Below are 16,161 nucleotides of genomic sequence, written 5' to 3' on the forward strand. Positions count from 1 at the left end.
AGCCTAAGCCAGAAGCTCTGAGTTCTCTTTTCTGAAAATAACAAGCTTTGGAAAGAGGAAGCAAGGCCAGGACTGTAGGGTGTGGGAGAGCAGAAGAGGTGGGGGTAATGGAGAAGGGGCACTACTCTTCTGTGCTGCATGGGGGGAGAGAATAGAGGGCAGAAGCTCAGATGGTCGGAGGGCTAGCAACCCAAGCCAGAAAGAGGACACCTCTTCAGAACAGGTTAGCACTCAAGCATGTGAATGAATGAGTGGAGAAGAGTGGGGAGGGTGAAGTGAATGCATGCATTGTGAGGGGGCAGGAATGAGACCTAGGAGCATGGGGTCAGAGGCTGGCCAGGTGTCACAGCTAACTTCCAGGTCCTCTGGGCTTAAAGGGCAATAAAGAAGAGGGAGCCAACCTGAGACCTACCTGGCGTCAGTAGTTTTTAAATCCTCTCTCCTTAGGAGCCTTAGCACTGAGGCCAGCTACCCCCAGGAAAACTGGGATCATTCTACCAGAAAAATCCAGAGCCGAGAGCTCAGCCAGCAGTCACCTCTTCATCTCCTGACTCACTGCCAGGCCCTCAGGGTTGAGAAAGAGCAGTAACTTGTCTGGCCAGCTACAGCCCCTGTCCCCTGATGCTGCAGCAAGGCCCTAGACAGATGAGAGGGCCCGTGCCCCAAGAACTCCCTCGATCCTGACCTGCATCCCAAACAGTAGCCAACGACACCAAGGATTTGATATGATTTTTTTATTAACATAATATATTTAATAAAAAATAATATCCACTCTGGCTCTCTCCTCCATTGCAAGGGGAAGAGTGGTGAGGAGGGGCTGGCACTGCCCACCCCTAGGCATCCGGACAAGCCCTGCCTCCAGGGCTCCCCTCTACCCCCTGCTTTCCAACAGGCTCTGACCTCCAGACAGACGGTTCAAAGTTACAAGTGCTTTAGGCCCTCCCTTGAGCTCCCCCAAGCCCCATCCCTTGTGCAGAATTCAGGGGCCACCTGGACAAACCCCTTGCCTTTTCTCATTCTTGGGATCCTCCGTTCATGTTAGAAAGAGGATCTGGGGGCAGAGAGTGAAGTCTCTACTGGCCAGGGGGAAGGGAGGAAAGGGACAGTGATGGGGGACAGGGCCGAGAAGAGGGATGTCGATGAGGTGCCCTCACTGCAGCCGGTCACTGCGGAACGAGTCCTCCACAGCAGGGTCAGGCAGCAGGGCACAGGGGTCGCTCAGCATGTTGAGCCCCTCCAGGCCCAGAGGCTCCATGCGCAGCTCCTCCTCCAGCCCCAGCCCCAGCTCCAGCCCAGCTGCTGACACCTCAAAACCAGGCACTCCAGCCAGGGCCACTGAAATCTCCTTAGAGAAACCGGGGGAAGGGTCTCCTGTGTGGGCAGAAGAGATGAGTGAGGACCCCACGTCTTGCGAACTCTCCCAAGAACCCCTCAGTCTCCTGCTGTGCCACCAAATGTATCACGCCCTGCTTCCATCCCCCATCACCACCCACACCTCTTACCTGTGAGGATGATGTTAGGCCCTGAGCCATGGCGGGAACAGTGGGTTAAGTTCTGGTGGTTGAGGGCATGGGGGTCCTGGGGGCCACTCACTGGCCCCTCACCGCCTAAAAATCCAGGCCCTTCGGAAAAGCCAGGGGGATCCAGCGCCAGGCTGGTTGATGGGTTCTCCATGCTGAACTGCTCCAGCTATGGACACACAGACAGGCTTTGAGAAAGTAGGCTTCAGAACAGGGTGGTCCTGCCTGCCTTTGCCTAGCTCTGCTAACATATCCTCTTTGCCCAGTGATATTCATACACCTCCCCCTACCCCACCCCGCTTCCCACCTCCACCATGGGAACAAAAGCAGAGACAGCGGGAGATGGCCACAAGCACAGCGACAGAAGTGAGCACGGGGCCCAAAGTAGGTGTGGGCACCGTACCTACTGGGACAGAGCATGCGCGTGCCAGGAAGACAACGGGTCAAAGCAGTAGTCATCAAAGAGCAAGCTGCACGGAGGTAGCTGGGGGAGAGGGGCAGGAGTCGGGGTCAAATGCAGGAAGAGAGGAGCCCCAAGTTGGCGGTACTGTGTTACCTGGGGGCAGGTAAGAAGGCTCTCCCCCACCTAGATCTCCCAGTTCAAAATGCCCCCCTCGATACCACTCAGGCTCTTTTGGCCCACTCCCAGCCCCTCCCCTGCTTCTGAGCTAGGGACCCGGGTACTCACGTTCCCCAGGCTGAAGTCACTCATCGGCCGGTGGTAAGACTGTTGCCCATGCCCACTGGGGCTGGGTGGGTACAGTGTCCCATAGTGCAGCTGCCTGCCTGGGGGCTGCCCACCGGAGGGCTGCACTGAGCAGGCCTGAGAGGGCAGCCCTGGCTGCTGCAGAGGCTTTGGGGTGGGTGGCTGGGTGGGCAGAACCAAACTTGGGGGACTGTACGGGTATGGAGGCAGCCGCTGGTCACTGGGCAGCTTACTGGTGTCCAGGGCGACGCCCTGAAGAAAAGCAAGGAGAAAGGGGGAAGCTTACCCCTCAATGTGCCCCCTGAGAGGAGCTCTTTGTCAGGGCTTCCCACCCTTTTAAGCTGCGGCCATTGTCAACACAAACCCAAAAGCGTTCCATTGGGCATTGCTGGGGTGCAACTACTCTCAAAAATGCATCTCAGGATGAAAGTGACTGAGAGAGGTTAACACAAGGATAATTTTGAATCTACTCCAGGAGTCAACTATTCCTAAACCTTGGTACTTTAACTACTGTTAGTAATCAACTACTTGTGACACACCTCACAAGGGACTGATCACACAACAGTGACCTTGAGAATGGCTGTTCTAAAGGCTTGAAGAGGCCAGAGGGACTGTGAGAGGAAGGAGGGAGAAAGGAGGGAAGCTAGGCTTTTAGTCCAAGTTCCCAGAGAGCCCTTGCTGGCCTGACCTCAGTCTTTCCTACAGAAAAGGGGACCTGCATAAAGATGGAACATAGAACACACATTCCAGGGAAGAACAACAGAGAAAGAAAGGGAAAGTAGGGGAGAGGAGAGGGGAAGAAGAGCATTAGGGTGAAAGAAGAGGAGCAGAGAGAACAGAAAAGGGTAGAAGTATAGGGAGGGAGGGAAGAGCTAAGAATGTTAACACTGAGGAAAAAACCCTAAACCAAGAATTTTTAGTAATGGTCCCAACTCTTCCCTAACATGCTGTGTAAACTTGGACAAGTCACTTCCCTTCTGGGCCCCAGCCTCCTCATCTGTAAGATGAAGGGACTGGGCTCCATCCTCTGACAGTCTCTGACTCTGTGAAATCTATGAAAGAAGGAGAGGAGATGGGAGAGCGGATGGGACAGGATGGATGCAGGAGAAAAAAGACAGACAAGGAAAGAAGGATAGGAACAAAAAAGAGAGAAAAGGGAAAGGACAAGCTATCATTTGTCAAGCATGCACCTGGGCTAGGCATGGTGCTGTGTACTTTCCGTATGTGATTTCCTTTGATTCTTACATTGCTGTCCTGGTTTTACAGATGAGGATGCTGAGGCTCAAAGAAGTTAAATAACTGTCCAAGGAGACTGCTAGTAAGAGGTGGGGCCAGGACTTGAAATCAGAAAACTTAACCCCAGGGTTTGCATTCTTAAGCCAAGAGGAAACAAGGTGGATAAGAGTGGGGCAGGCAGAGGACAGAGGAATGCAAGGGGATGGATGACAGCAGGAGTACAGGAGTTAAGAAGAAGAGGTATTTGAGGAAAGCAGGGTGGGAGGGAGAGAACTTGGCAGGAGAAGGAAGGGAAGGGAGACAGACATATAGGGAAGGCAGCCACGCATACCTGAGTGATGGAAGACAAGGTGGGTGACATTGTTGGCGAAAACTGTTTGGGCAGTTGCTGTTGGGACCTTCTGGCGTCGGCTGGGCCCGCGGGCAAACTCAGGGGACTGAGGGGCACACGGCGGTGGCGGGGAGAGGCCCCAGGGGTAGAAGCTGGGTAAGGGGGGGCACCCAGCACCGGAGATGAAGCAGAAGAGGAGGAAGAGGAGGAGGAGAGGGCAGGGGCGCTGAGTGAGGGGTGACCCAGGGAGGTGGTGGACAGTGCATGGCGGGCCAAGGAGGAGGCAGGCAGTGAGGGGTGACTGTGGGAGCCCTGGAGCTGGGGCTGAGGACTGCTCAGGGAAGCCTGGAGGTTGGGATTGCTTAGGGAAGACTGCAAGGATGGGTGGCTGAGAGGTGAATGAAGTCCTGTAGGCACAGACAAAAAACCAGAGATGCCAACATTACTGATGGGAACTGGGCCCCTTTCTGCCCAGAATGGGTAGCAGTGGCCAGACTATGGAAGTGGCAACACAATGTCCTCCCTACTCTGTCCCTGACAGTCAGGATGGCATTGCCCGCTTGGGGGTTGCTCTCCATCTTCTTTCTAGGAAAAGCCACAGCTACCAGTTCTCACTGGCAGAAAACTGCTGTGAGGGGATCCTGGGGTATACAGGTGAAGGGCTGGTGTGGGCAGTCACAGGAGAATCCCAAGGTGCTCGAGCCTCCCACCCCTTCGTCCCTCCAGCTAGACAGCACCCCAGGGACACACAGCCAAGATAGCCACTCACCTGGTGCATCATAGCCTGGGCCCAGGCCCAGGCCCCCGCTGATGCCCAGGTGGGTCATGGTGTGGGTCAAATTGGAGGTACTGTTGCCCCCACTCAGGCTGGGGTAGACTGTCTCCTCTGGGTCCAGGGGGGTGGGCAGCGGTGGGGGAAAGTGCAGGTTGGTGAGGTCAGGTAGAGAGCCTCCCGTGTTCATGGCAGGTGGGAGGACAGGCACAGTGGCAGGCTGGTCAGGAGATGGAAAGATGCTGGGGAAGGAGAGGAAAAGATGTAAATGGGGATGGGGGGCAGTGGTCAGGGAAGGGCAGACATCAGCCCTCCACATTTCCCTTTGCTTCCCTCCTCCACCCGCTCAGCTGACCTCAGAGAGATACGTACTTAATTCCAGGGACTTCACAGGACCGAGGTCGGGAGGAAGATGAGGACAGCTGAGGAAAGAAGGAAGAAGGTGGCAAATGAGGACAGAGCTCAGTGGAGGACCCTGAAGACCCGTCCCATGGAAAGAAGAGGGACAGTGGGCCACGCCTACCTTCTTAGCATCCCATGGTTTCAGCAAATGCTTGTCATCTGGCAAGTTCTCCTCAATAGCAGGGACTTGAAAGAGAAAGACTGGTGATGAGAGGGTTGAAGAAGAAGGCAGGACAGGAAGCAGACGCAAGTGGAAGGGCTCCCACCCCCTGGCCCTGAACAAAGCTCCCAACACCAGCCCAGAGATTCTCTGGCATTCAGTACCCGCACATATCAAATGCGGTGAGGAACACATACCTTTGGAGTCCATTTCGCCATCCAGAAAACCTGCAAAGGATACGGCGGAGCTGGCTGCAGTGCCCACTTGCCTACCTGCTTCAAACAAAAGCTCCACGGCTACTCCCTCCCCTGGGACATGGCCACTTACCTCCACGGCGGCTGGGCAGGACGCTGGGGGGTGCAGGGCCTGGATAAGTGTCCTGAGGGCTGGGGTTCATCACACTTGTGTGAAGGGCAGAGTCAGAGCTTGTCCTGTGGGGGGAAAAGAGATGAGCTGCCACCTGTGACAGTCTTCCTGGTCCTCATGCCCTGCTCAGTAGGGGAAAACACTAGCTGGGCTGGGACAGGGTGGGGTGAGAGAGCAGGGCCCCAGAAACTACAGATAAGAAGAGATGTGGCCTAAAGAAGGCAAGGGCCATCACCTGTTAAGTGCAGATGGTAGTCGAAACAACTGCCCCTTCTCTGCAGAGAAATTGCCCCAGGGCATTGTCCTGGGATGGAAAAACAAAGTGATGAGGAGGAAGGCTAGCAATGGACCAGAGGGCAGGCATGGGGGTTGGAAACTGTGGGGCAGCCAAGAGGGCTGGGCACCCAGGATCATCATGCCTCTTTCTTTCTGGTTCTGCTGATATCTGTGATCCGTGAACCTTCTCCCCAAACAACCTAGGAGATCTGGAAATAACTCCTCTCGGCCAGGACAAGCTGAATAGGAATCTTGGAGCCCGGCAACTGTGCTGGGTGTAAGTCTTAGGGATGAGATGGACAGGGGAAGGGTTCAGAAATCTGAATGCCAGAACCTGGCACCCACTCTTGACAGGAGGCAGCCATTTTCACCTGCCACCCTACCATTCTCCCCTCCCCCCACACACACCCCAGCTGCCATTAGTCCTGCTCTGGCTGGGCTGGGAGGCTTGGCCACACGTGTCAACATGGCCAAGACTGGACTCTGACCCACCTACTCCACCTACCCCCACCCCTCCCAGACCTGCCATTACGAGAGGAGGTACTGCTGAAAGCCTGGCCCAGCAGGCCCAAACCCAACCCCAGCTCCCGCCAGAGACAAGTCAGAGAGTGGGCAGGAGATCCTGCCCGCCCTGGACACTGACCTCCGCCAGCTGGACTCCGGGGGAGGAGATAAGTAGGCAGGACTATAGGGAGAGCTGTCAATGTGAAAAGCACCAGTTAAGGGAAAAAGTGAGGAGGGGGTGGACGGGAGAGAGACCAGATGAGAGAAAAATAACAGAAGGCAGCAGACGAGTTGTTTCAGGAAACAAACACCTTTCTTCTCCTCTACAAGGGGCAACAATAGGGGCAAAGAATGGAAGAGAAAAAGGAGCTGGAAAATATAGGTGAATATCTAGGCAGGGTTTGGGGGAGACAGGTCTGTGGAGGTCTCTGAGACTGAAAGCTATGAACAGAAATGTGAGCAGGAGGGAAGCAAAATCCCTGTAGCATGAGACATATCAGGGAGCCCTGCCTCTAGCAGCCAAGAGCAAGCTGAAGTGAGGACGGTCAGAGATGGAGGACACAGTCTCAGGAGGCGCAGCTCCCTGTCACAGCAGCCAGTGCTGAAACACGCACCAAATGTCACTTTTCAGGGAACCTGGGTAAAGGAGAGCTCCCGCCGGATGGCACTGGACAACACTTCAGGTCCCTTTTCCTACCATGAGTTTCCGAGGAACCCCACCCCACTGCCCTCCAGACTCCGCAGCCCCTCAGTGAAGGATATGTGGCGGGGGTAGCGGCGAAGTGGGGACACCATTCTTCGGGGATCTCGCTGCACCCGTTCCACCAGCCCGTGGTGCCGAGTGCTCCGGGATGAATCCAAAGGGGAGTGGAGGGGGCTCTGCCAAAAGAGACAGGCAAGTCAACAGAGGGAGGTGCGTGAGAGCCTGTGCTCCCCCAGCTGGTGTCCACTCACCTGGAACTCAGCCAGGCCACAGCCAATCTGGTTCACGTTGGGCAGAGAGCCACCATAATGGGAGCTCCTTGTGTATGCCAGTCGCAGTTTTTGGGCCTGTAACTGAGACATGGAGGACAAATGGGAATGTCAGGGAGGGTCCTGAGCACTGTTCCTGTGGCCATCCTTGCCATCCCTGTCTCCAGGACATGCTACTATTGCTGCTGCTTTTAAGAGATCTGCCAGAAGAAAAGCCAGTACTGGGGAGAAGGTCCACTGAGACCTGGTGCAAACAATCTGCCCTAGCTCTTCCTCAGGCTGCCCCCATCAATGCTATCACTAATGCCTGGCATCACCCTGCCAGGTGGAGCCTGATACTCTGCTCAGGGCCTGTCCTAGTCGGCATCAGTCTAAACAGAGTCCCTGACAGGTTGCCAGGAGCCCCTAGGCTAGTCACATGGGTTAACTCCTGGGGAAGGGTGCCTATTAGGCACCTCTGCTTTCCCTTCCAGATGTGTCCAGGACTAACTGGAAGACAAGGGAAGGGCCACAGGTGGATGCCATAGAGCCATAGCTGCCAGCCCCTTTCCTCCTCACTCTGGAGGGCAGGCACAAGCTCCTGGGCTCTGCCATTTGCCCAGTCTCAGGAAGGCTACACAGAGCCTGTACCTCCCAAACTAGAACAACTAAGGAATGATGGCTCTTCTAACTGGAAAAACAGTGCCAAAACAAAGAAGCATTCTTCTACATAGTCCTAAAGCCCCTGAATTGGTAGGGGAGCCTGGAGAATGGGGGTGAGAAAAGCAGTAGCCCACTCCAGCCTGGTCCAGAGCTGTCTCCTTGGCCTCATCCTCACTTTGAGGAGATACGTCTGGCACCGGAGTAAGACACCACAACCCTCAGCCTGGCATGGTTTTAGTCTGCCTAAAGGTCTCATGTCCCTCTGTGAGAGGTGAGCACCTACTTCTAAGACTCAGCTACTGCCACCCCAGCCAAATAAGGAGACTCAGGGCAGCTGATGAGTGGTTAAGATTCTAAGAGCTTCCAGGGGTCACACCGTTGTGCATAGGCCAACAACAGAATTGACTTTCTGTTCCAAGAGGTCAGTCCAGTGAGTTTAGCGGGCACTATGCTGACCTTTGGGCCACTTCAAGACTGCTACTAATATACATGATAACCCCAGCTTCCAGGAGTATAGGCCCCAAAGGCCACATCTGCCTCAAATGAGACCTCCCAGCTGGCCAGATAACAGGCTGAGCTCCAGGTCTCTAATCCCTAGCTTTAGACTCTTGGGTCCCCAGGCCCTGGACATGTATGCCCACTAGATTTTTTTATGTGCAGAAGAAAAGTTACCCAACAGGGGCAAGGTGAGTGGAGGGGACCTTTTGACAGACCAAGGCACCACCTCTCTATAGAGAAAGGTGCCCTAAGATCCCACCATTCCTCTGTTGTCAGATGGAGGTCAGCCTCTGGCCCACCTTCCTGCCTCTGTCCCCACTTTGATCAAAAGCTTCTAAAGGGGGGACAGTCCACAGTTAGATCATGGTCCTCACGGCAGTTAGAGGGGGTTATGCACACACACACACACACACACACACACACATACACACACACACATACACACACACACACGATTTGCTTCCCCACCTAACTTTCTCTGTTCTGACTCCCAAAAACTAGGACACATGGTCTCTAGAGACTCAAAAGAGTAAAAAACACAAAAAAGACTAACAGAGTCAAGGGAGACACACACAAAAATACAACCGGAGTTACAGTCATAGGCAGGTTCAATCAAAGGCAGTCAGACGAGCAGAAAGAACTTTGAAATGTGGTATTTATGTTCGGCCATCCATCACCCCTTAAATTCCTTCTAGCTCCCTGCCATAAGGGATCACTGCAATAACCTCACCTGCTGTTTTGAGAATAATATGTCCCTAAATTAGGACTGCATACCAGCTGGGCAAACTCCCACCCCTCTCTCTCTCTGACATCCAGCCCTGGGAAGCAAGAAACCAAGATCAGGGAGCTTCAGAAGCAACGCCGCCAGGATTCCTTCTTTCTGGAACTTCCCAGGAATGAATATTCCCTACACACAGAAGACCCTCCAAGGCACCCCATAACTGACCCACAAAACAGTCATCTCTCTAGAAAGTTCAGCTAACCATCAGGTTCCACATAACCTATAGCCAACTGGTTACCCCCTTTCAAGATCCAAAGCCTTCTCTCTCCTCCAAGGCGGCCAGGGCAAAATACCACCAGCCTGTGAGCAATGGACCTCACCTTCATTCACGTCAGGAAACCACAAGAAGTATTTGAAAAAGGAAGCAAAAGGACGGGACGCAGGAGGGGACTTCCTGCCCCACTATACCCAGCGCTGCCGTTCAAACCACTCAAGGGGCCCTTTCCCGGAGATACTAACTGCCAAGAGTAGCACAACAGGGCAGAGGGACCAGATGAGAGGAGATCACCAACTGAAAAGAGCCAGACTAGGGCAAGCAGGCCATCCCCCAACCCCATAACCCAACATAGAAGATGCTTCAGCAGAGTCCCTGAGAGAACTCAATCAGAGATGCACAAGGACCACCCACCTCCTACCTCCGCCGGGCTTCGGGGACCATCTCCTCTCTCTGTCCACTCCTGCCTCACTTTCTCAGTTCCCATTCGTTCCCAAACCCTCCAGCCTATCTGGAGTTTCGATCTCCTCCCGCAAAACCCGTCTTCCTGCCCCCCGGCCCTCCACCCGTGCCTCCCAGACGGAGGCGCCCGCTACCCCGGCCGCGTTCCGCCTCTTTCGCTGCGGCTCCCGCCCCCGCCCCGCCTCTCGGCTCCCCGTTCGAGAAGTGCTCTGCTCCGCTCCCGCTTGCCGGCGCGGCCCCTCACCCGGGTGGAGCCGATGTCCATCATCACCTCCTCGAAGGCCGCCGTCTCCTCGGCCTGACGCTGCTTCTGCAGCGCGATCTTCTCACTAAACTTGCGCGGATTGGAAGCTGAGGCCGTGGCCGAGCCGGGCCCGTTCGCCCCCGACGTCGCCATCTTCCTCCCCCGTCCCTCCCCGCCACCCTCCCAATACAAGCCACGGCCTGCGCCGCGGGCCCCGGCCCGGCTCTTCCAGCCGTAGCCGCCGCCGCCGCCGCCGCCTCAGCAAGCACCGCGAACCCGGCCCCAGCCTAGCCCTGACCTGCTGCGCGCGGGGACCGCCGGGAATTATAGTTTGTTTACGTGACTCCTTCGCAGCCGCAGTCACGCAATACGGGAGAGGAAACGGACACCATTTCCCAGCTGCCCTGTTGACTCCGGGAACTGGGGACTTTGCTCCTCCCTCTCGGCTCCTCCCTGCGCGGGGCAAACTGGGAAGAGTAGTTCTGCATTGGTCCCGAGCCTACAAACGCGAAGGGGCGAGGGATTAAAGAGAGGAAAGGAAAAGGGAGGAAAGGGAAGGGGTGGAGACAGGGAAGGGGTGGAGACAGGGAAGGAAGCAGGAAGAGACAAGAGGAAAAATTCGGTCATCTCCAGGGAAGGGAACTAGAGGGGCCTGAATGTAAACAGTGAGATCAGAGATATTCAAACAGCCCTAAACATCTGGGAGTCAGGCCCTCTCAGACTTGCCATGTGCCCACCCCTTTCCCAAGACAAATGAATCAGATACCGTACAGATGTGTAGAAACTTGTTTTATTTGGGTAACATGTCCCAAAACAGGTCAGTTAGTAAAATAGATTCTAGAATATATGGCCCTATGCACAGCCCTCCCGCCCCAAAAAATAACCCTGGGGGCGAGCCTTCCCCTTCCCCCTTGGGATCCTCTGGTATAAAAAAGTTTTGGCATCTCACTGTTTATCATCTAGGCACGGGGCACCATGTCCTTTTTCAGTATTCCTAGGGTACAGCAGTAGTGGGGGACGGTAGCTCTGCCAACCTGCCCCCCACCCCACCTCAGCAAACATTTCTGTCCCACCCCACAATCTGGGACCAAAACAAAGAGCAAGCAGACCCCTTCCACTGAGGTGCTGGGCAGGGCTCAGTGCCATCACTTGTGCTTTGAGAAAGTGGGAGGGGATTTATTTGGCACTTTAAAAATACAGGAGTGACCAGGGCTGGAGAAGCCAGAGAAGGTACCAAAACTGGCAGGAAGATGCCATTTGGCACTAGTCCCCTGGGAGAAGGGAAGAGGAAGATAGATATGAAAGTAGGAGCTAAGAAAAGTTGGAGGGGTCCACTCCAAGTGACAGAGGGCTGAAATGGGCTAGAACCAACAGGACTGCTGACTCTGGGCCTATGCCCTCTCTATACCTCTATCCCACAGCAGCTGGGTACCCACCTCCGGCCTCCCAACTATCAGCTTGTCCCTATATGTAGTGTCTGATCCCTGATACCAGCACTCAGTGTCTTCCCCAATACTAATGTCCCTTGATCATGTCTCTAGTGACTTGACCATCTTTTGTCCCTTGGGCCTGGGGGCCAGGCTCTTGTCTGCCCACTTCCCTCTCATTGGCCAAATAGTGCCAAAGGCTCCATCCTTACCTCCCAGAGAACTCTTTGGTCCTCAGTACCTCCCTTCCCCACTCCTTCCTATTCCCCACACACTGGGAGAGGGGGAGGAAGGTCAAGGGCACGTGATACCCAACCTCCCGTGCGTATCTTGGAGCCCCCTAGACTTGGATAAAGAGCAGGCCAGTGAGCAGGGCAAAGCCTCCTAGGAGCAGAATGACCTTGAGGATTCTCTGCTCAGAAGTGGCCAGCTCCTGGGGCAGGATTTCCAGGAAGGTGATATAGAGAAAGGTGCCAGCCGCCATGCCCTCCAGCACAGACTGAGCCAGCTGGTGCAGTGGCCCTGCTGACTCTGCCAGAGCTGCACCCAGTCCAATGCCCAGGGGTGTCATGCATGAGAAGAGGATCCCACAGCCAGCCACCACCTGTGCTCGCAGGTGGCTCTGCAGCAGCCGCAGGGATAAGCTGACTGCCAGGATACCCTTGTGGAGCAGCAAAGCCAGGCACAACTCCATGGCCCGAGCCCGGTCTCGCTGCAGCCCCACTGCCAGTCCCTCAAACACTGAATGCAGGGCCAGGGAGAAGACCAGTACACAGGCACGCAGGGCTGAGGGGGCTGCCGGGGCTCCACCTGCCTGTGGGACCTCTGGTCTGTCATTCCAGTGCTGCAGCCCACCATTCGCTGTTCCCAGCAAAGCCCTCATCTCCTCTCGAGGTGGTGGCCCCGACTGTTCCTTGTAAGCCATTGTGATCTGCTCCATCACCAGGACCAGGAAGAAGCCCATGGCCAGGATGAACTCTTGTAGGGGGAACTGGAGCTGTGGGCAAAGGGGACAGTGTGGACTTCAGGAGACAGGCCAAGAATGGGGAGGAAGAGTCAGATGCAGCGTTTAGTGGAGTCCCAGTTACACAGACCTGGGTTCCCACACACAGAGCCACTCTCAGTTACACAAAAATATAGTCACTTGGTGCCACAGACACCATACAGATTATGGTGTCACTCCCAGTGTTACATGTAGATCATGGTTTCTCAACTTTAGTACTATTAACATTTTGGACTGGATAATTCTTTGATGTAGAGGGCTGTCCTGTGCACTGTAGGATGTTTAGCAGCATCCCTAGCCTATACCCATTAGATGCCAGTTAGCAAGCCCTCCCTCCCTGAGTTGGGACAACCAAAAAGTCTCCAGACATTATCGAATGTTTTCTAGGGAGGTGGGGGGTGAGGGTGGGAGGATGACAGGGGTGGGCAAAACCACCCCCAGCTGAAAGTCACTGAGGTAGATGGACACAAAGTGTCACATGTAGGCCACACATTGGCCCACTTTCCCAAATGCTCACACACAGAGCCACATACTGTCATGGGGCAATCAGGCTTACACACAGTCACACAGAGACACAAGTCACTCAGTCACAGACAAACAGTTACATTCAGTGTTACTTCCTCACTTCCTCCAACTGTCTCAGTTTTTCCAATACGACTGTCCTATGCCTTGGACTTAATCTTCCCCACATTCCTACTTCCTTGAGTTATGTAGCCTTTTAGTCAGCAACACCGGGTCCCTGGAAATTGCCTCCTACCTGTCCCAGGCCTGTAGGGACCTCTATCTCCAGCCCTTCAGGAAAGGGTGAAGGGTGAAGATGATTCTTGGAGGGCTATTAATTTCCTGGAGGCTGAAACTAGAGAAACCTTACAGATAGGTCACACACCTGGTAATAGGGTTCCTCACACTGTCACAAAGGGCACGTAGGGGTCACGTAGGGACTGAGGAGGTGAGAACCTATAGAAAGAGTCATGCTCTATGACTAAAAATCACAGCTCATGGGGTCACAAGCCAAGAGCCTTCCATACAGTCGTGGAGTGACACATGGACAGATCCATACAAACCACCGCCCCTAGAGGTATGTGATTGAACACCACATACACAGGGTCACATGCAGATGACCGGGGCTCACCGTCACATGAAGGGCCGCCAGGGCCTCATCTATGGCAGCCAGGTAGTCAGGCAGCAGGTCCAGGAGACATGTGGCCAGAAAGACACCACCGGCAAAGCAGCTTACAAGACTCAGGGCTTTTTGGCGGGAGGCTGGGCAGGAGTGGAGCATAGAAGGGAATGAGCAAATGAGCCCCACTACCCAACCTAAGCAATAGACACTCTTGCCGTCCCCTCTTAGGTCACCTTCCTTAGCCTCAGAGCCTTCCCTCCTCCAAGCGTCCATGGCAGCAGGGAAAAGGAGAGGCTTACCTGAGGCTTCAGGGCTGGCGCCGGGCCGGCGCAGCACGCAGATGGGCACTAGACTGCAGATGAGAGTGAGCACCAGCAACAGCACCAGGGCCCCCAACTTCACCTCCAGTCCCTTGGGCACTGGGGGCGCCGAGGCTGCTGCCTCGGGGCGCCACACCAGGAGCTCTGGCTCTCCCCAGGGCCCCATGGTGGCTGTGGTAGCTCCAATGACTCTCAGACCTAGGAAGACAGGGTGAGTGGGGGAGTGGTCACAAGGGAAATATGGGGCCAAGGAAAGGGGAAGTCTGGTCAGCAGAACGCAGCTCCCTCACCCCAGCCACTCTGACCTTCCCTATCCCAGTGTGACTCATCCACTCCTGTACTGGGAATATCCCTCTTTCCCCTCAGACTTTATCCCTTTCAAGTGACTTTTTCAAGTGACTCATTCAGGGACCTAGCAAGGGGGAAACTGAGGCATGAGGACTGTGTGGATATCTCATTACCCTTTCACGCGGAGCTCCCAGAAAACTAGAGAGCTGGGGTCCTCTAAGCAAAGGAGAGGTCAAGCTTCCTTTCCAGGAAGGAATGGATGAAGCGAAGAGGGTTCAGGGAGAGATGTCATGGGTAGCTTCGTGGACCACCTGAACAGGGAGAGCTGGGGTGCTCTCCCGCTCCCATTTCCCCAGCGCCATCCCCCCGAGAGCAGAGAGCGACCGTTTCAGGCCACAGGCTGGGATGTCGGGCCAAACGACCAAAGAGGGGCCCTAGGCGTCTGGGGTCCTGGGACGGGCTGACCCAACAACTGAGGGCGGTGTCTGGAAGTCCGGGCTCCGGGAGGCGGGGTCTGAGGCCGCCAGCGTGCCGGGAAGCTGAAGAAGAACGTGAGAGCCCAGACTCCGGCTCGTAGGCCCCGAGAAGCCTGGGCGGCCGACCCAGATCCCGCTCTCTGGGATCCCGCACTCACCTCTCGAGGGTCTCACTACAAGGCACCCGCTCTGTTCCGGCCTCCAGTCGGGAATTCCCGCCCCCTACCCATCGTTTACCCCTCCCCCCGCAGCCGCGGCGTACCGACCCCCCCCCCCAGTGGCCAATGACAGTGCCCAGAGGGCGGGGCCAGACTGGGAGTGACGTGATCTAGGAGCAATCAGAGACCAGCAGCCGGAGCCCGGCTGAGCCCAAGACAACCGGGGCGGGGCAAGGGAAAGGAATTCGGAGAGCACCTAGGGGCTGAGGGCCTGAGGGGCTGAGGGCCTGGGACGCTGTGGTGGAGGTCTGACCGGTGATCGTGGCCGGTCAACGAAGGCTTCCGATCCTTTGAAGATTCTAAAAGAGGAAGCTAGAAACCCCGCGGTCAAGGCTGGTGCGCCATACCCAACCCCCGCATTCCCAAGTCTTCCGCCTCCCACATCTCTGAGGATATCTGCCTGGTCTTGGGCCGAAGTCTTCTTATCTCTCTTAGAAGATTCTAAGATCCCCTTCTGGGCACCTGGGCACCAAAGGGAAAGCATTCCCTTCTCTGGACTGACTTTCTTGCTTGACTCCCTCGCCAGCACCCACAAGGAAGAAAAAGGACAAGGAAGAATTGGAAAAGGGGAATAGCAAAGTGAGAGTATTTCTTGAAAATCAACCCTTCTTGAACTACCAATGACCGGAGCTGACTTCTCTGCAGCCTTCTGCCTGCAAGTGGGTAAAAAAGTGGTGGGACCCTTCTCAGAGGTTGCTGAAACCCCACTCAGTGAGGAGCTTCTCTCGGCACACTCCAGCTTATCACCCTTACCGTGCCTCGAGGCATCTGGCCAGGGTTCTCTCCAATCTCATCTGGAACTCTCCAACTTCTCTCCCTCCAGCCCTGTGGGCCTCCTTTCTGTTTTCTGTTCTTTGAATGAACCAAGGTATTTTCGACTCTGGACCTTCACTGCTTCCTTAGCCTGGATACTCTTGGCCCACATCACTGTGCTATCCGAATCCTCTTCTAGTTTCATGGGAGGGTAGGGTGCAAAGGAGGAAAATAAAGGGAGGTCAGTCTATTTTTTTTTTTGCAAATGTGAAAAGGCCTCACCTAAAGAAGGGACATGGTGATGCCTCTGAGAAGACTCTGGAAATGCAGGCCAGCAACTTCCTTAAGAAAAGGGAATATCAGGACTTCTTGGTGGAGGGGGTCTAGGAGAAAAGAATCATACAGGATTCTAAGATCAGGATGTAAGTGAAATGTGGTATTGGTGTCCTGTCACTTAATGAAAGTAT

General features: G+C 55.1%; 2 protein-coding genes across 6 annotated transcripts; both read right to left on the minus strand.

Moving 5' to 3' along the window:
• Positions 1 to 719: 719 nt before the first annotated feature.
• On the minus strand, positions 720 to 10,364 carry CRTC2 (CREB regulated transcription coactivator 2). Of its 4 annotated transcripts, none has more exons than XM_032639607.1 (14): positions 10,087 to 10,356; positions 7,228 to 7,329; positions 7,036 to 7,152; positions 6,413 to 6,474; positions 5,729 to 5,797; positions 5,455 to 5,558; positions 5,325 to 5,378; positions 5,089 to 5,153; positions 4,938 to 4,987; positions 4,563 to 4,807; positions 3,794 to 4,200; positions 2,209 to 2,478; positions 1,503 to 1,689; positions 720 to 1,371 (listed from the first exon to the last, which is right to left on the minus strand). In XM_032639607.1, exons 1-14 carry the CDS (start codon positions 10,237 to 10,239, stop codon positions 1,151 to 1,153), a joined length of 2,106 nt encoding a protein of 701 aa, XP_032495498.1. In that variant the 5' UTR covers positions 10,240 to 10,356; the 3' UTR covers positions 720 to 1,150. The 4 variants fall into 4 exon arrangements, with proteins under 4 accessions (XP_032495498.1, XP_032495503.1, XP_032495510.1 ...); XM_032639610.1 differs by having other exon boundaries at positions 724 to 1,371; positions 5,325 to 5,354; positions 10,087 to 10,364; XM_032639612.1 differs by lacking the exon at positions 5,729 to 5,797 and having other exon boundaries at positions 10,087 to 10,357.
• Positions 10,365 to 10,856: 492 nt separating this feature from the next.
• Positions 10,857 to 15,036, minus strand: SLC39A1 (solute carrier family 39 member 1). Of its 2 annotated transcripts, none has more exons than XM_032639664.1 (4): positions 14,421 to 14,833; positions 13,939 to 14,157; positions 13,649 to 13,779; positions 10,857 to 12,510 (listed from the first exon to the last, which is right to left on the minus strand). In XM_032639664.1, exons 2-4 carry the CDS (start codon positions 14,123 to 14,125, stop codon positions 11,854 to 11,856), a joined length of 975 nt encoding a protein of 324 aa, XP_032495555.1. In that variant the 5' UTR covers positions 14,126 to 14,157; positions 14,421 to 14,833; the 3' UTR covers positions 10,857 to 11,853. The 2 variants fall into 2 exon arrangements, with proteins under 2 accessions (XP_032495555.1, XP_032495547.1); XM_032639656.1 differs by lacking the exon at positions 14,421 to 14,833 and adding an exon at positions 14,882 to 15,036 and having other exon boundaries at positions 10,861 to 12,510.
• Positions 15,037 to 16,161: the final 1,125 nt, after the last annotated feature.

Source organism: Phocoena sinus, chromosome 1, assembly GCF_008692025.1.
Source record: "Phocoena sinus isolate mPhoSin1 chromosome 1, mPhoSin1.pri, whole genome shotgun sequence".
Taxonomy (NCBI): Eukaryota; Metazoa; Chordata; class Mammalia; order Artiodactyla; family Phocoenidae; genus Phocoena; species Phocoena sinus.